General features: G+C 38.3%; 2 protein-coding genes, 1 long non-coding RNA gene and 1 pseudogene across 3 annotated transcripts in view; all 4 read left to right on the forward strand.

Annotated features, from left to right (window-relative positions):
- LOC140934541 (uncharacterized) overlaps positions 1-11368 on the forward strand; it is a 78037-nt gene extending 66669 nt beyond the window's left edge. Inside the window, exons 3-8 of the mRNA XM_073384147.1 lie at positions 3808-4057; positions 4708-4948; positions 10178-10305; positions 10388-10591; positions 10698-10897; positions 11143-11368. Coding sequence (XP_073240248.1) covers positions 3808-4057; positions 4708-4948; positions 10178-10305; positions 10388-10591; positions 10698-10897; positions 11143-11368 — 1249 coding nt within the window. The remainder of the gene's footprint in view (positions 1-3807; positions 4058-4707; positions 4949-10177; positions 10306-10387; positions 10592-10697; positions 10898-11142) is intronic.
- Positions 1-20000, forward strand: part of LOC140933317 (uncharacterized) — a 225109-nt pseudogene that overhangs the window by 72641 nt on the left and 132468 nt on the right.
- Positions 14803-16354, forward strand: LOC140933313 (uncharacterized). Its single transcript, XM_073382845.1, has one exon. The coding sequence runs from the start codon at positions 14938-14940 to the stop codon at positions 16024-16026; it is 1089 nt and encodes a 362-aa protein (XP_073238946.1). The 5' UTR covers positions 14803-14937; the 3' UTR covers positions 16027-16354.
- Positions 18996-20000, forward strand: part of LOC140933314 (uncharacterized) — a 6809-nt gene continuing 5804 nt past the window's right edge. The window contains exon 1 of the long non-coding RNA XR_012165039.1: positions 18996-19156. This is a non-coding gene — a long non-coding RNA (uncharacterized lncRNA). The remainder of the gene's footprint in view (positions 19157-20000) is intronic.

Raw genomic sequence — 20000 nt, forward strand, 5'->3', positions numbered from 1 at the left:
GTTTTCGAGTTTAACTCTATAAAGAGTACGTTTTGTTTTTCTGCGTAAGTTTCTTAACTTGAACATTTTTTTCATCTACTGAATATAACCATTGCATTGAGTGTTAAAACAAAACCTACTGGGCCGAGCCTTATTTTGTCCTTTTAAATGTTAAAACTTGAACTGACAAAGAGAAAACAACCATATCCTTCCATTATCATCATCATTGTCATCATCATGATACAGAAAGGGTTGTGAAATACATCATTATTCAAAAAGGCCGGTAGGAATAAAAGTCATTAGCATAAAAATTTTCGGGTTATCCGCAATTATCACACTTTATTCAGCCAATCAGCTTCCAGAGGGCGAGATGATAAACAAATATTTAATGAGACTCAGGGAAGTAAATAAAAGGGTCTGAAACGAGGCTGACTGTTGAGTAATATCTCGAAGGGATTCAGCTACTTAACCTGCAGGGAGACTGAACAGATTACATCATAAAAATTCATTTCTCTTGCAAGGTAAGGTGACTGAAAACCTCCCTTAAAACTCCATTTCTTAATATAAGTAAAAGAAAAACTCCAAAAATTCAAGGCATACGAAATTGGCGGAGATCGATATTTAGGTGTTAGAGACTGACATGAGTGCTAAATCAACAGAAAACAAACTATAGCCGTGCAGTGAAGAAGTAAAAGAGAATGCTTCTGCACGGTAACCTTACCCAATTTGGAAACGTTCTTTGCAGAACATACAAAGGGGCAAAAGCAGAAAGTTCAATTTTTATACTAAGGATCGTTTGGTCAGGTAAACTTACTGAGGAAAATACTGGGCGAAGTATCGCTACTGTTAAAGACAAGGAGTTAAAAAAAGGGAATTAGTAACAAATACTGTAAAAATGCAAGGAACTAAATCAGTCTGGAGTGTACGAGTTTAGGGTGATTAGATGGAAGAGCCCAATTGTGGCAAGAAATTGCAGCAACACTCATGTCTGGAATAAATGTTAACCGCTTCCGGCCTTGAGAAAGGCCTTGAGAACTGAATTGAGAGCGAACATTTTTTTAATGTCCTAAAACCTCTTTTTTTATCGGAGTTACGTCGACATGTTTAAGAACACCAACAACGAAGGCGTCGTGTGGTGTTTAAGAACGTAAACAACAAACTAAAATGCCAGGGTTTACACATTAAAATGCAATACGCGATACATAAATTTGCACTAGGAAAGAAATTTGATTTTTTCCCCTTGCATACTAATACTAAACCCCTTCGCACTGATTAATTAACGGTTTATTTGTCCCTCTTTTCCTTTCTTACAATCAAACCCTCAGTTGGGTTTGAAGACTGTTGATTTGGAAATTATGAGATATATAGCCCCCCAAACCTTTCCTCACCCCCAATAAAAAAAAATAAAATAAAAATAAAAATAAAAAAAGCAAATGAATGTCCAGATCGTCTCGATTGGATCTCGAGGTTTACCAATAAGCCGGGGGGGGGGGGTACTCCCATATACGGGCTGTATAGGTACGTGCCGCGGAATAGGGTATGGTTTTTGAGGTTCTCGGTCCTTAAATAGGGTATCTTTTTTGACCCTTTTGTTTCTGTATCCCTGGTGTGGTCCTTAGATAGGTTACCTTATTTGTATTATCTAATACTGGAGTGTGAAAAAGCCCGCCTAAACGAACATTTTTTTTAAACTAGGCTTATTCTAGTATTTTATGCTTGATGCTATACATCCAATGTTACGGAGAAGAAGTAAAGTTTTCCTTTTCATGCTATTAATAATTTTGTTTTTTCCTTGAATAGGGTGTCATTTTTCGGTTTTGGGCCTTCCAAAGGGTATCATTTTTCGCTTTCTTAGTCCTTGAATAGGGTTAGGGTTCACAAACCTTCGCGGCACACCCCCATCCAAAATTCGCGGAAGTACCCCCCCCCCCGGGCCAATAAGATAAAGCAACGAAAGGATTGAAATCACCTCTTTTTCAAATGTCAACATCAAATCTTAGAGCCGTTTCTCCAAGATATTGAAAATTCAGAATAACTGAGGAAGACAAACCTTAACAATTATAGAAGCATATGGTTTTCAGTTTCATTCCTGATCAGTTTCTTTCCCATATCTGATTTTTAGAGGACTGAACACGCAAAGACAAGCTTGAAGTATTTTGGCGGTAAGTTGAATATAATATGTTCCCTGATTCTTGAATCCAGAGTCTTGCCAAAAAAAAGTTAATTTATATGTAAGTTGCTTGCCTTTTTTCCGTTTTTACTCTTTGACTCACGTGTGTTCGGTTTCGATGATGAACGGTATATTTTATATACGCATAATACTGATATTACTAGGAAGAACCTGGTGACTTAAGCTGTCAGATATTTGGTATTTTAACAACCAAAATACTAACATAAGAGCTGTGCCTGTTTAGTCAAGTAAGATCAAGCAATTTCTTTTTTGTGGCATACAGTTAAATTATGACAAACATTTTAACCACGAAGTTTGACTTTGAGATTGAAAATTTTATAGCAGCCTTATATTTCCTTCACAGAAAATACAAACCGAATTTAAGAATTAATCTTCTTAGGCTGAATTGCAAATTACTACTTAAAAATATAGGAACCTATTTCGGCAGAAGTCCAAAAATGGAAGTTCTTACACGTGGGACGGGGTTTTATTGTAATAAACGGGGAAGTCATACATGACTTTTTTGCCAATTATTATGGTACCAGATGCCTTGTTGATGAACGCTTGATTGACAGGCGTTCGAAAGAGGAGTAGAGAATTCGGGTGCACCGGAAACGTACCGCTTGCATGTACTCGCTCACCCTATCCCACAGGCTAGTCTCATTTACTTAATCTCGCTCCCCTCCAGCTCGCTTTATGGCTTCTTTCTGCCGTGAAACTCGCGAGGAGGACTTTTGGAATGCATTGTGCTCCAAATGTGAGAACGCACGTTTGTTTGGAAGAGGTACACACCGGCGACTTTGACGAGATTCATGCACGTATTCGTAAGATTGAAGAAGTTCTATAACGCGACTCGTGAATGTTTATTATTGAATCTGTTCAGTTGACTTAGTCATTACGCTAATCATACGGAGCAACAGTGTTTTTTTATATTTTGCATTCAGTTGATTGACAAGTTGCTACGTGAATTCGCTTGATGGAAAATTTTGGTGATCAAGAAGGAGGCTATTTCCCTGTTGTCCATGGCCGAACCCAAGATATAAAGTTACTTACGCTTGTAGTAAACAAATCTATTACATCCGATCAAGAATGTGAAGTCAAACCGCAGAGGTGCACCGTTCTTGCGGAATTAAGAAGGTACGCAGCTGAGGAAAACGCTGAAGAATTTGAGGCCATGATGAAGAAACACATCGTAAAAGAAGACTGCGGGATATTACCAGAGGGTGAAAATGAAGATGATAAAGGAGCTGAAGGTAAATATTAAATTGACAGTAATGAAACATGGTTTATTTAAAAAAAAAAACGCTTTTTTGCTCTGATCAGATTTGGGGAACCTTGCGAGTTGATCAGTCTACTTTGTTCCTCTTAGATAACTCGGTAGGAAAGGTCAAAGCGACTCTGGTATCAAAAAAAATACTCAAAGTAAAATCTGAGGAACTGAGATCACTACTAGGTTATTGCAATGAAAAGAAATATTGTAGAAACTATCTGGTCAACTTAAGAAATATCACCTCTCTTGATAATCTCCGCCCATTCAAGGATTTTTCTGTTTAGTTTTTTTTTTTTTTTTTACCAAGTAGTGCAGTACTAACCAATTTTTCATGTTGCACCAGCCTCTAAAATCTCATGCGAATACTAATTTGAGTTCTTTAATTCAGCTCGGTAGAAATTGAAGGAGACACTGATAATTTTGGCAGGAAAGGGATCAAGATAAGTGAAGATCTGGGATCCCTAGTGCTGGGAAGAATTGATCAGGAATACATACGTGATCCGGACCTACGTGAAGTATTGGCTAAAACAGATCTAGACAACGAAAAAACAGGTGTCTTCGAAGACCAACAACTGAGCTTGATAATCTCAGTAATTTTCAGTGAGCGATTTGAAGTTAAAGGCAAGAGAAGGAACAAGGTATTTTACTGTCGGAAAACTATTTCATGGTAGTAAAGTAGTGATGAAATTAATACGGTAACCTTTCTGCGCAGAAATCTCATTAACTTACGCAAAACATCAAGGACGGCAAAGATGATTTCAAAGGCTTTTGTCTTTTCTCTAATGAATAAAATGCGGGATCGACAAAGGGTCAATAATGCGTAGGTGTTCATGTATTATTACACAAGTCAATAAGATAGCTGCGCAAAAGCGGTTAATTTCATCACTACTATACCACTTTCAGTCATATCTGATATTAAAGTGATGAATAAGGGAGAAGAGAAAAGGAGGGGATTTCTAAAAAAATAAAAGTGTATACACAAAACTACTTAGTGTTTAATTTCATTTTTACTTATAAATAAGCGATCTTGCACGTTCTTGAAGCTACAAGTTTCTTTTCTTGTGATGGGCTGTACTGTTGTAGATTGAGTATGGCAGAGTGTGAATTACAGTGGTCTCTTGATAAGAAATAAAAGTTTAAGATCCGGAAAGATGCATTACTATAGACTCTTGCCTAATCAAAGATGTTTTCAAAATTCAGCCAAAAAATAACCCTCAGTTTACATTAATGCTGCCATTCGGTGGACAAAGTACTTCTCTATCTACTCATTTGAACATTGGTTTTGAAGATCGAAGGAGACGCAGAAGTAAATCCCCCAGGGGTGAAAGAAACATGCAAGACGATTGAAATTCCTCCAAACATAGCAACGAGGCTGAACACTCGAGGACCAATCCTGTTCAAGTGCTGCCGCGTTGTGTATAACAAGGAAACAAATCGATTGGAACTCTCCGCTGAAGAGGTTGTTGGAAAAGATTTTCTAAGATGTAAAGAAGACGAGGAGGACGATGAAAACGATGAGAACGATAACGGTAAGATCATATACATACATACATACATACATACATACATACATACATACATACATACATACATACATACATACATACATACATACATACATACATACATACATACATACATACATACATACATACATACATACATACATACATACATACATACATACATACATACATACATATATATATAACAGTAAATAGACTACTCAATATGAGCACATATGGATTTTAATACAGGTCTGTTTCGTAGACCAACAAAAAGTTGATCCACTCATCAGTTAAACTCCATACACACTGAAGCATCACAACGGTTAACACGGCAACATGATCGCGTGACATATTTTTGCGGTTGTCATGACAGAGGCGTTATTCAAAAAGTACTAATTTATAAAAAACCTACGCGCGCTTATGATACAATAAACAAAATTTCAGGAATACTTGAGAATATATTTTCTTCGATGTCTACAATTTGATATGAGTTCGTTTCGTTTGTTCAGAGTGGCCATCTGTGGATTAGATAATATGAAAAACTTCTCAGTGATACATAGGTTACAGCGTTTAGTGGTATTAGAGTATGACTTGGCCTTTGCGATGATCTTCCACGAAATTGAATAGCCTTCCTTCTTTTCCTTTAGTTTCCACAAATGTTTGCTCAGCTCGGTGTCGTTCCGCCTTTTCTCATGCTTAAAAGACATTTGGTGGTTGCGCCACCTTGTTTTGAAATCTGTTGCTGTAAGGCCGACGTACGTCTCAGTTGTTCCCGTTACCCCCCTGGTAGTAACTGTGGCTGGTAGTAACTGTGGCTTGGTATACAATTTCGTTTTGCAAGCAAACGCTGTAACCTATGTATCACTGAGAAGTTTTTCATATTATCTAATTCAAGCCCTGAGGCTGAATAGAGCTCAATCTATAGGCCCACTGGCCTTCTTTATCTCCGGTCGACTAGGTCTCGCGTCCGGTAAGAGCGCGCGCGTGTTTATCTTTCTTTGTAGGGCGTGCAAGTTTTCAAATTTGTTCGTTATCATGTAATAATGGTGTGTGATGCTTGTAACGGCCATTCACCCTGATGAAGGCCGTTTAACACGGCCGAAATATAGGCGAGAGACGAAAAACATATTGTTTTGCTCTTCACTTGTACTGTATTTATTGAGTTGTGAAGGGAGTGTCTTCTAAATTAAAAGATGCTTGTGATAGGTTATATATATATATATATATATACCTGGTTTTTTGAAAACCGGGCTACTAAAAAATGTCAGTCTCTCACACTGATTGTTAATTTGATGGCCCTCGTTACTTGAAAAGTAAAATCTCACCTCAAAAAGAAATTATTGAATACATGAGCTTCCATTTGATAGAATCATCTGTCTTGAAAGTAACAAAAGTGAAGTTTTCCTCATTAATCTGGAAAATAAGGCATTTTAAGAAGCAATTTTTAGTGTCGGTGTCACCGATTGCAAAGCCAATTCCCCAGTTCACCCCATTTTTAATTGAAGCTGGTCTCCCAAAAACAATCTAAGCCAACACTGCTCAACAATACCAAGTCCTAAAACCAGCAGTTCAACTGCTTGCTGACTAGGAACATTATCAACAGGGTGGGTCATTGCTTGCATGCAAACAGCACAAACAAACTGCATAAGAGTGCAAAAAGACATCAAACTTTACAACAACCCCACTCCCCTGGAATTTAACCAGGCTACCCCAAATGCATACCAGACGATAGCCCCGTGTCTGTGCAACAACATGGCACCATGCCAGACACAACCCCCCCTTAATTTGAGGGAGACATTGACCTTTGAAAGACAGGGGTAGCCCCGGTACAAAAACTCAGCGAATCCGCCCTCTAGCACAAAGCATAGTCTTTACAACAACCCCACCCCCCTGGAATTTAACCAGGCTACCCCAAATGCATACCAGATGATAGCCCTGTGTCTGTGCAACAACATGACACCATGCCAGACACAACCCCCCCTTAATTTGAGGGAGACATTGAGCTTTGAAAGACAGGGGTAAGCCCAGGTACAAAAACCCAGCGAATCTGCACTCTAGCACAAAGCATAGTCTTTACAACAACCCCACCCCCCTGGAATTTAACCAGGCTACCCCAAATGCATACCAGATGATAGCCCTGTGTCTGTGCAACAACATGACACCCAGCCAGACACAACCCCCCCTTAATTTGAGTGAGACATTGAGCTTTGAAAGACAGGGGTAAGCCCAGGTACAAAAACCCAGCGAATCTGCACTCTAGCACAAAGCATAGTCTTTACAACAACCCCACCCCCCTGGAATTTAACCAGGCTACCCAAATGCATACCAGATGATAGCCCTGTGTCTGTGCAACAACATGACACCCAGCCAGACACAACCCCCCCTTAATTTGAGGGAGACATTGACCTTTGAAAGACAGGGTAAGCCCAGGTACAAAAACCCAGCGAATCTGCACTCTAGCACAAAGCATAGTCTTTACAACAACCCCACCCCCCTGGAATTTAACCAGGCTACCCCAAATGCATACCAGATGATAGCCCTGTGTCTGTGCAACAACATGACACCCAGCCAGACACAACCCCCCTTAATTTGAGGGAGACATTGAGCTTTGAAAGACAGGGGTAAGCCCAGGTACAAAAACCCAGCGAATCTGCACTCTAGCACAAAGCATAGTCTTTACAACAACCCCACCCCCCTGGAATTTAACCAGGCTACCCCAAATGCATACCAGATGATAGCCCTGTGTCTGTGCAACAACATGACTCCCAGCCAGACACAAACCTCCTCTTAATTTGAGGGAGACATTGAGCTTTGAAAGACAGGGGTAAGCCCAGGTACAAAAACCCAGCGAATCTGCACTCTAGCACAAAGCGTAGTCTTAACAACCATCCGAGCAAGAACAAACCAGTGCAAAAGTTAATTGCAAAAAAATTAGTCGACTGCTGTGAGAAAAGAAGATCATTAGTTCTTTAGGTTAACATTGATTATAGTTTCACTAGTGTGCAGTTTGTGCTATGATTTTAAATTAGTTGGATAAAGTCGATGTACATAGGACTGTATGAGACTTTAAATAAAGCATTGTCTTGTCTTGTCTTGTCTTACAACAACCCCACCCCCCTGGAATTTAAACAGGCTACCCCAAATGTGTAGTTCTAGAATATATTCATACTCCCTTTATAGAAGGGTTTGGAAATTGTTGGCGGGTTGGGGTTCTCATAAAGGCCGCAAAATTTAAGTAAATGTATGAAGCTTGACTGTAATTTCCAGAGAGGTTGGGTGGGAGGTCTAAGAAATAATCCTTTTCGTGGGGGAAGTATGGAAAATTTTCGGAACCACACAATGGATACCAGATGATAGCTCTGTTTTGGCAATCATAATGAAAGATTTTTTAAAAGATAACGTCTTTATTATCAAATGCAAAAATATTATTAATCATTATTTTACAGTATATGTTTCATTTGTATTTGATAATGGTGATATGTCTCCGAATTTCACGGTTTAATAGAGTTCTGTAAAGGTTGCTGTACTTTAATGGACTCATTGTTGGGTTTTGGGCCATATGAAGAAAAATTATCACTATACACTTATCTAGTGCGCAATAAAATTACATTACCTTGGCCGATGAATCTTCTTTTTAGAATAACTGGTATATTGACACCTTCTGCATTGTAAAGCTGACTTGATGGTACATGTCAGTTACATAAACAATAAAATATAAAATATGACAGTAAGCGTTTGTGAATTGAAATGTTATTGGACCAATCAATTTCAAGTATTTGGTAAGAAAGACAAGTTGTTTACAAATTTTTTGGATTGGTTTTGTTATCGTACAGCAAGAAAAGTTTGTTTCTATAAAACCTGAAGTCTTAAGGTACGAAGCTCTTTGAAAGGGCTTGAGCTTATGTGTTTTCTATGCCAGGATTTTCCTTTTTAAGAGTAATTAAACAGTAATAAGAAAATCTATAACTGTAAGTCCTAAATAATCATGACCTCCTGGCAAAAGAGAATGAAATTGTATTTTCTCTGTATGGTGTTAAAAGCGACACAGTTTGTTTTCTATAAACAAGGTCAGTAAACAAGTGTTATGTTCTTTGAGTAAGCAAGATCACCAAACAGTCCTATTATTGGTTTTAATGTACCTGACATCACGGCGGCCATGTTGGATGATAAAAACAAATGCATTTCTGTCCTCTGGGAACTCAACTGTATTTTCATTTTTATGTATTGAATTGTTTTCAAGCCTGGTCGCCTTGTCACGTGGTTACAATCCAAGAATATTAAAAACCTTATTTATGATTATGCGTTCATGTTTCATGATGTTTTGACTCTTCATGCAATACTGAACTTCGTAAAGTAGGAAATTGCTGCATTCACAATAAATGTAAGGTGTTGTCAGAACAGTACGGAAATCTTGCCCCAGTGTCAATATCTTCAAAGTTTATGTTCCCTACCTGAATCCAGAAATCCAGAAAAGAATTAATAGCCTTCTTTTATAAAACGCGGACTTAGGTCACATTGATTCCTTTCAATCGATAGCCTGGATTCAACGTTTCAAGTTCATTTGTTTCTGGCTCCTGTGGTCTCGGGTTCTCATCCCGTTATAAAAGAATCAAAGGCTGAGAAGAGATCCGAAGTGTTTTGATACACGGATGGTGTTTGCAGGCAAATTTTCAAAATAGTTGTATATTTTTTTCACACCCGCGGCAAATGTAGCCACCCTGCCTGGAAATGCGGGCTCATATTCCAGTTGCAATGAAGGTCATGTGACAAAGTATCAAAATTTATGCATAATCATGTGCAAATCTACGCATAAATTATCATAACATATTTCAAGTCACATGGCGTTTGAAAAGCAAAAACATATCATCAATACATTGAGCTAAAGGGGTCTATTGAAACGTCTGTATGTCTCATATATTTTTCTTTTTAATGAAATAATAAAAGTCTGAAAAACAAATACAAATATTTTGAAAACTTGCCTGCAAACACCAGATCGACATTCAGTGAAGTAGCGAGATTGACACATTCCACAAATAGAATTGCAGCTTTTATAAGCATTCCCACACTCTGCCACACTTCTATACTTTCTCTAATTTTACCCTGTGGGAAAATAGCTCTTACATCCTTATCCAGTTGCCACAACGTTATTCAACATGTCCTACGCGAATGTTAGACGGGTGATGCTGCGGCACAAAAGAGCGGCAAAATGTCCTCTTTTGTCAAAATTTTTAAATCAATGTGTCACTACAGAGGAAGGAAACTTTGTTTCCACATCGGAGCTTTTTTCCGCCTATGAAACGGCAGTTTCAATTTGGACCGACGACGATAGTGTTCACGGCCAAACAAAGTTCCTAATGAAGAGAAGTGCTTTTAATCGAGTAAGTTCAAAAGTTGAAAAAGAAAACATCTCAAGGCATTGAAGGTGAAATGATCTAAAATCGTTTATTTTTATGTTAACAGCAACTAAAAAAGGAAATTTCCACCTTTTCATTCTCAAACAATGGAAATGTCACGTACGGCGTACAAAACAACACCAGAGGATACTTCAATATTAAACTCCACCGCGCCCGTCGTATGCTTGGCCATGAATTTGGAGGTGAACAGATGTTAAGAAACATCTCCGTATTCATGGCCAGGCATCCTCCACCAGTTCCTCCAATCGAGGTGAGTGTTTACTTGAGACTCTTTCGTTCCTTTCCTGTTGAATATCTTTTCTTCTGGTTTAATGAAATGTTACTAGCTGATCAGTATTCGCACTTTTCTTGCACAGGTGCACGACGTTCCAAGTGACCCGCGAGGCGCGGGAAAATGCGCCTTCGCCAAAAAAGACGTGGAAAGAGGACAGGTGGTGGCAGAGTACACGGGGGAGCTTATATCGATGACTGAGGCAACGAAACGCGAGGCGGAGTACGCAAGAGTAGGAAAGACATGTACCCTCATGGTCATAGATCACCGCGGCCAAAGTATCGCGTAAGTTACTGGCTTAAGCGCATTTTTGCAAATACTTTTACTACCTCCAAGACGACGTTATATAAACACGTGTAACCGTTGTTTTGACTTGACTTGTCGCCTTTGGATTTCTTTGAACTATCTTTCTGTTTCAACTTACTCGCGATAACCAACAGTTACCCAGTATGTTATGAATATATGTGGGATATTCTTAATGTTTGTGTTAAGTTGTACACACTAAAACGTTATTTATTATTTACTTTCAGAATTGATCCTTACTATGGTGATATTCATGCCGAGCTAAACTTGGCGGCAACTATCAACCATTCAAGGCAAAACGCAAATTTAAAGCCCTATGTTGATGATACATCATCGCGAGCAAGAGTGTTTTTCGTTGCTTTGCATGATATTCCACATTCTGTGGAATTCCTCTGGAATTACGGCGACGCAGATTGGGAATATCATACAAACAGTCAAACTCTTCCACCCTAGCTTTTACCGTTTCTTTTTCTTCTTTATTCTTTCCCTTTTTTCTTAATCATAACTATAGTAAAATTCTCAAATCTGATTGGCTATCAACTGTGCTGATTTCACCACTTATAGGCCAATACGCGTTATGCCTACTAATTGGACATCACGCACCATTGCAATTGCGCACTCATGCTTTTTTTCTCACCGCTAGCAAAAAAATCTCGGAAGTTCTTGCGTTTTAATTTTGAAAAATCCTAAAATATCACACATTTTGTTATAGTTATATATGATTAAGTTGTAACAAACGTTCATGCAACCCAATACGGTCTGTAATCATAATCGAGATTTAAGTAATCACTCCCGCTGCACGGTCCTCCGATTTTTTGTTGATCACGCGCATCATTACAGACCGAATTGGATTCTACTTAGTCCATCTATTGCCCTTATTACTAAATTTACAATTTATCGTGACGATATTACAATACATACGGTACTTGTTTCATCCCCCTTTTTTGTCAATTTGGGCTAACCGGCATTACCAAACAGGCAATAATTGCCTTTACCTTTTTTTGTCTATCGATGCCAAAAATTGATTTTTATGTTGACATTTGTTATTCAGTAAGATGTTCTCAGAAATATCTGCTTTGCGCTACATTTCAGTCATGCATGCAATTTGATTACGGACCAAAAGTAAAGTTTTGTTTTATTGTGCGCGAGTGATTTTACGAGCTAGCTTTGCGCGCTCGAAATGAGTTTTAGCATCGACGACGGCTACAGCAACGAAAACGTCACTTTTAAAATGAATTTGCGTTTTTCAAATTTTATCGCGTTAATTCCAATTCACTGAAAATGTCTAGTGTAGGCAAATTTCCCTGGAGTTGATTTCTTAAGGACTGCACTCAAGTTTAGAAAGACAAAGAAAATTTCCCTATCGCTTGTTTACGTCCTCCATAAAACGTGAAATTAGGCTCGTAGTCGTGCAGCAATGGCAAAGAAATGTGCAAAAAAGTGATCTGCACGTGTAAACGTGATGTTTTGTTTAATAAACTTATTGCTGTTTTGACGTTCTCGTTTTGCCGTCGCCGTGGACCTTGCTAAAACTCCCTGCTGACAGAGATTGCGGTAAAAGGTTTATGGCTTAGGACATTTAATTTAGCCTGATAGGTGTTACTTTACTTTGAAGCTAAAGTATACTCACGTCTAAAAAAAATTCCTTTTCATGGGAGGTCGACGATTAGGGAGCTTTGGCATCGACGGCGGCAACAGCAGCGAAAACGTCAATTTTAAAACGAATAGGCGTTTTTTTTAAATCTTGCGGTGTTGATTCTAATTCTCTCCATAAAACGTATCGTAGTTGTGCGGGCAGTGACAGCAAAGAAGTAGATGCACGGGCAGACTTGCTTTTCTTAATAAACCTATAGCTTTTTTGACTTACTCGTTGCCGTGGCCGGACGTCGTTGCTATAGCTTCCTATGTCCTGATGTTTTTGCTTCATGTTTCTGTTATTTACCCTTAACTATAAGGTTTCCCTTAGTTTCTTACTGATTGCTATTTGGCTAAGGGAATATGTTTGATAAAGTGGACACCTATAATTTAGCTTGGAAACATAGCATCCTTTCTTTCATCAGCTGTACATAAATTGCGGTTGCATATTGGCCAATGCACCTTACAAGTCGTTGCTAACAGAGAACTTTATAAACGCAATAGTTTCTCATTCCTTTCTAGTTAAATCAAATTGAGTATACACAGCCAAAGCAAACTGATCGTGAGGACGGCACGCTTAAGCCTTTACCGCAGCGGGGCGCTCGTGCGATTATCAGTCGCCTTTAGTTCAACGTTTGCCTTTTAAAAAGGTCTCAGGGTGCAGTTACAAGTGTTTACTCAGTCGAACTGTGGTACATCGAGTTGTGAACACTACCAAACGGATACAGTGAATAAAATGTTCATGAACCTAATTATTGTCTCTCAATCCGATAAAACCAACGGTATCGTAATTAGGGTATAACAGTTATACAATATTGTAATTGGTATTATCACTATGTACACAAGTAGTGGTTATTCATTACTAGTCAGCATCATGACTGTCCTGATCAGCGGGAGCAACTGCCAATGCAGTGAAGAACCGTAAAGCCCTTTCAGATAAATATTTCTGGGCGAGTGTCATACAATTTGGTCTCACATTTTCGCGAACAGGTCTGCAATCTTGTCTCACAGGAACTAGATCCGCTGGATTCAATTCCTCACATTGTTTCTTCTTTACAAAAGAGACAATTGTTGGCTTTTCTACTGTATCCATTGTAAACCTGATAAAGGCGGTTTCATTGTGCCTGGTAAGCGTTAAGTTTCCTTCTTGATCTGGTATCTCACCATAGCCAAAATTCATAAACGCAATTTTTCCCACTCCGAATTTTTCTCCGTTAATGTCCTCGCTTCTAGCAATGTATTTCTTCTTTAAGTACGATTTATAGTTCATTATCTGATGAAGGCTTACCCAGTGGCTTCTGACGTTACGTAAATGGCTATTTCGTAGAGAAATTGCCCATTCTTGAGGAGTTTCGATTTTTTCCTGAGTGTTAAAGAATTGCTGAATACACCCGAATCTTCTATCACATATTGAAAAGGAATGCCCTTCCAACAAAAATTTCAGATCTACTCGAAGAAACCTTCCATTTTGGACAAGGGTGTCCAAGTAAAAAAATAAAAAGCAGTGTTTAAACTGTGCTAGCGAGTTGTCTGCCCATAGTATTAAATGATGAAATGTCCCGTACCTTTCTATTAGTGTCTCCAATACGTAGTTAAGTAGCTTTAAGTAAAGATATCACTTCATTAGGACCACTTCCGCCAATGGATTCATCGTAAAAAAAACAGTTCATAATATCCTCATTGGCTGAATAGACCCCGAAAAGATTGGTCCTTAACTTTCTCAAGTAAAAGGAATCTTGAGAGGAAACTTTTGGCGTCGGAAGACACTTATGATAGTCCATTTGGAGAACCAACACTCTTGGCATCATCCTTAAATGGCACCCCTGGGTTACAATCCGGTCGAAACGGAATAATAGTTCAATGGGCCGAAGATTTAACAAAGGTCAGTAGTCGGATGGGCGCATTATTTATAAGTGTGTTCACTTGCTTGTTTTGTCGCAATATTAAAAAAATGTAAAGTCGCGAAAACTCTAGATTTTTCTCATAAAATGCAGCTATTTTGTAGAACGTGTTTCACAACTCGGGAATTACACCTGAATTCTAGACTTTTCGTGAATCACGCAGTTGAATTTCCTTAAGGCCGACTGTTTCAAGGGCGAAGTTGATAAAGTATTATCATTATTATGCAAAAAGTGAGTGCATTTCTTATTTTTGATGGAGTAATATTTGTGTATTTTAGGAGGAAAAATTACACAAAAATGCATTTTTCTCTTCTCATCCCACACGATTACAGAGGCTATTTTTAAAAAAACTATACTGATAAGTAGCGAAACTGTTAACACCTGGTAGATTGGTTATAATTGACGTCAGAAAACGTTTTTATAGTTACTTTTTTATCACGATGCTAGAAAATTCTAGTAAGCTCTATCTTCCATGAAGAATATAAAATGAATAAGAATCACACGGGTGAGATTAAAACATTTTCCTTTCCTTCAACAATGGGCTCTTTTGCTCAGCAAGAAACAGAGATGAACTTAAGTGGGGTTGATGTTAATCGCCTATTGTACATTTTTGACAGTTCGAATCCGTGGCAATATTTTAGACAAGGTAAACCTCTTGCAAGCTCGGTAGAGAAAGGAAGGAGAACTTTGAGTTCCAGAAGCAAGTTAAAAAAGGTTTACGTGCCAAAGGCGAACCGAGTGAACCGGCGCAAAAATGCTGCCTTTGGTTTGCACAATTTGAACTTGACCTGTTGTGACAATGGATGCCTCCTGAGACACGGTCTGTGTAATATAAAACGCATCATACGGCAGCAAAGGGACCTGCTTTATAAGAAACAATACAATGAACAAAATTATCTTCTGTCAAAACTTGTGGAAGTGAAGATCACGCAAACCGGAAAACGAAAAATAACATACAAGTCCCCATCGCTGGGTGAAGTATGCAAGACTGCGTTCCTCAAGGTTTATGGTATCTCAAAGCATAAAATAGAATGTCTGCTAAAAAAAATGAGCCCTGAAGGACCATTTATAGAGCCCGACCAAAGAGGGCAAACCACTCCTCGAAGACTTTTGCCTGAAACAAAACAGACCGTCATCGACTTTATACTTTCACATGACGCGTCCGAGTCTCATTATAGAAGATCGCGAAGTGGCAGCAAAAAGTATTTCGAATCCAATGAAACACTACGAAAAATGTGGTCGGAATATGTTCGTGAACATCCTGATGTCAAGACGACCAGGTTAAAAAGAAAAAACAAAGGACCTGTTATAAGTTTTTCAACTTTTAGAAATATCTTTAACACCGAATTGAAAGATGTTCTTAGCTTCAGAAAATCTAGGCTCGATACCTGTCAAGTTTGTGACAAGACTAATAACCGACTTAAGTATCTAAAATCTTTACGAAATCGAAGCGTCAAGCAAGATCAAGAGATCCGCGATCTGACTCATTCAAAGAACTCTCATCTCAGAGAAAGTGAAGCAAGGTTTGCTTCCTTGAAATATGACGTAACAGTATTGGCTTTAAAAGTGCAGTAAACCCGAGCTGAGACACTTTTTTTAGTTAGTTTAAATAGCAAAAATAAAGAAAAGATAAAAATACGACTGAAATAGATCTTTTTACAGTCTTATTTATTTTTAATTGTGATTATTACAGTTTTCATTTCTGTAACTTTTTTTCTCTCTCTCTTACCATTGCTGAATGATCTGATTTTTATATATTTTTTTTCTGTTAATAGAGGGCCACAAATAAATGAGTTTTAACTGTAAAAAGGTTATCTGCTGTCTAAATAAAGTCTTCACTCCACTTTATCCGACTGCATAATTTGCCAGCCAGATCATAATTACATCATATGGATCATTCCCCTTAACAGGAAGGACGTTTCTATGTTACGCTACGATATACATATGCCCCTTACTGATGTACGTTTGTAGTCTACAAAGAGGCAACACTTGTAAATGGTGAGAAACTATCTTCCCGCTCGTTCGAATCTTTTTGCAATACAAAGATTTAAAGATCACTGTCTAAGTCACAAATTTAATGGGAAGCTTAAAAAAAAACACGGGAGGAGAAAGAAATAACAAGTATCTTTCGTTGCAGCATTTTTATTTATTTTTGTTGCAGTCAAGTAATATTAAGATAATTTTACCTCAACGGTACCGAGACTTTAACAAAAGCAAGGCTCATATCACTTCCGTACATAATTTTTTATAACATAAACTCCTTTGCGCGGGCACCCCCAACGACAATTTCCTCCTAATATATTTTAAACACTTCTTAGGCTATCCAGAGTATTTTTAAATCTCTAGAAATGCATCGTCAGTGTCGCTATAAAATTTTGTGTATCAGTTCGGTCATCCTACGGTATTTTGAGTCTTTTGAAAAATACGAGGGCTTCACCGTTAATTTACCGTAAATATTAGATGCACTTAAAGGTTTTAAAAAAGTTAAAACTGCATAATTGATTCCTGTTAGGAACATCACATTTTAGAGTCCGAAATTTTCCATTTTTTCTGCCTACGATAAATAGCCTAGACTGGGGGGTAAAATGTGAAGAATTAAACTTAAAATAAAATAATGGAAATTCATTAACTAAGTTTCAAAATTTGTATATGAATAGATCAATATTCATAAGCAGATTTTAAGCAATCCTCAAGCAGTAGAAAATAATAGGCCTGTTCTCCCTCTCCGTAGAGAAATTATAAAGTAAACAGTCGCTGGGTGTGCCTGTTTTAAAAAATAAGAAAAAAAGGCTAAAGTTATTTAAGAGTCATCTCCAAAAATTCAATGACTTAAGACCTATCAAAAAACTTATTTAAACAAAATTAGTCGACTAATAAGCCAAGAAACTCCAAATGCATACCAGATGATAGCCCTGTGTCTGTGCAACAACATGACACCCAGCCAGACACAACCCCCCCTTAATTTGAGGGAGACATTGAGCTTTGAAAGACAGGGGTAAGCCCAGGTACAAAAACCCAGCGAATCTGCACTCTAGCACAAAGCATAGTCTTTACAACAACCCCACCCCCCTGGAATTTAACCAGGCTACCCCAAATGCATACCAGATGATAGCCCTGTGTCTGTGCAACAACATGACACTTAGTTTGACGGAAGCCCCCCTCAAAAAATATTATCTGGGCCAACGGGGGCAACAGCCCGTCCCTACGGGACGGACTGTTGCCCCCCTCGTGCAAATTTTCTGGAATTTGCACTGATTTCTGTCACTTCCAGGAAGTTATTTGAAGCCCATGGTTAAGAGGTGAGGGTGGTTAGTCCTGAAGAGCGAGATTGTTATTTTTACACTAAAAGTATCAGGGCTTTAAGCAAATTAAGTTTTAAAAGATTGCCTGCAATGTGCTGGACTTGACTTAAGATTTCAGGCAACCCGGTTTTCAAAACTCCAGGTAGATATATATATATATATATATATATATATATATATATATATATATATATATATATATATATATATATATATATCTGTCTGATTTTGGAAAAAGGTACCCTACAACAGAAGAGGGTCTGTAACAAATGTGTGTCTTTTCTGTGGTTTCAATATTGACTTAACTTCTAAATTACCAAAAAGGCCTTAGAGTGGCCAAGCTTCTTTCAAGTATGGTAGACATTGGCTAATGAGCCACACCCCTTCTCCCCCTATTCCCCTCACCCCTGCATCCGAGGCCCTTGTCCTAACAGCTTATATGGGCCGGAGCAGAAAAACAATAAACTAACAGCGTGCAATGACTTCAATGCTTGCGTGCATGACCACTACTGTATAACGGAACGTTAGATAGCTACTCTAGCCAATAGTTGGGACTCTGAGAAAGGTGCCCTTTTCTAAAATCAGACAGAAAATTAATATGTGGTAATTTCCCAAATGACTTTCTCCACTGGCCAGCTATCTGCTGCAGTAAGTATTCAAGCGGTACACAAATCATTACTTATCCAGTTACAGTGAATAATATGTGGTAATTTCCTAATGACAAGGTAACTGCACCAATATGAATGTACTCAACAGCTTTCTCTAATAGCCAGCTATCTGCTGCAGTGAATATTGAAGCAGTACACACATCATTGCTTATCTGTTAGGGTTAATATCTGTCTGATTTTGGAAAAAGGTACCCTACAACAGAAGAGGCTCTGTAACAAATGGATGTCTTTTCTGTGGTCTCCAAAATTGACTTAACTTCTGAATTACCAAAAAGGCCTTAGAGTGGCTAAGCTTCGTTCAAGTGTGGTAAAGGTTGGCCAGCGAATCACGCCCCTTTCCCCTCAAACCCCCCCACCCCCCACCTCCACCTGCTTCCGAGGCCCTTGTCCCAACAACTAATATGGGAGGAGTATAACAAACAAAAAGTATGCACTGATTTCTACGCTCTAAAGAGTACTTTTATACAGAACAAGAACACTGAAAAAAGTGAACAAATTTCTTAAGAAAACACGATCCGAACAAATCTCGGATTACGCCGTTTTACGCTATTTAGAAAAAGACGGACAATTATTTTGCGCGCCCTTCAATAGAGAGGGCCTGGGCTCCACCAGAGTCGACGCAGTAAGAGACAAAACTGCGGAATCCAACTTCGCTTGAATTGGAAATATCATCAGTCGCCTCCATACGAATTTGACAAAAGAAAAGCTTAGGAGAAACATGTCCTCTACGGCGGGGTAAGTTACCATGATAACTGAGTTAGCGGGTGGCTGAGAAGAAATTCTGGGTCAAAATAAGCACCTTTGGGTCTTGAGTTTGTCCTGGTGGGTGCGTAGTTGATTTTAGCTAAGATCTCGTCAGTAATCCAAGGTGTGGTGGATAATTTCTTCTCCTTCTTCGGACATTGACAAGTGAATTCAACTCATCAGAAACAACGACAACAACAACAGCTTTATTTCAGTATTCCCACGTGAGTGCATGGTATTACCTACATTATTCGTTACAAATCTGAAATCAAAACAAAGGCTATGATATGAAAGAACAAGTTTTTGTCTATATTCCATACATGACTGCATGTAAGGAGATGAAAGTCTGCAGATATCAGGATCGACATTGTCAAATACGAAGAGGGTTTTTTCATTGTTGTCAAAATTCTTAAAAAGGGGATGTCCAATCCTAATGTCTCGGTAAAAGTTAGATCGAAGACTATGGAAGGGGCAAATGCGAAAATTTTCTAGAGTTTTCGGTACTGGGGGGACTTATGTTGATTATGCTCAAGCAATCATGCACTTTTGTGACAGTCAATTTTGAATACTGAGTAAAATTTTAGTTTCTTGTTACTTCGTATTAGATTATATTGGTGTGAAGTCAGTTCTTCACGTATAGTTAATTGGACATTTTTCATATCTGTTGAGGAGTTGTTATCATTTGAATACAACAACAACAACAACAACAAGTTTAGCCAGTATTACCATTTTGTACTTTGAGGTGTTACCGATTAAAATAACAGTAATAAACAGCTAAGTTTAAGGGAATGCAGATATGATGGAACGGTAGAATTAACTATGTTTCTTTCGTCTT

The sequence above is a fragment of the Porites lutea genome, chromosome 4 (assembly GCF_958299795.1).
Source record: "Porites lutea chromosome 4, jaPorLute2.1, whole genome shotgun sequence".
NCBI classification, from domain to species: Eukaryota; Metazoa; Cnidaria; class Anthozoa; order Scleractinia; family Poritidae; genus Porites; species Porites lutea.

What these genes read in the sequence shown, in the direction of transcription:
- LOC140933313 (XM_073382845.1), top strand. Translation starts at nt 14,938, where the DNA reads ATGAATAAGAATCACACGGGTGAGATTAAAACATTTTCCTTTCCTTCA.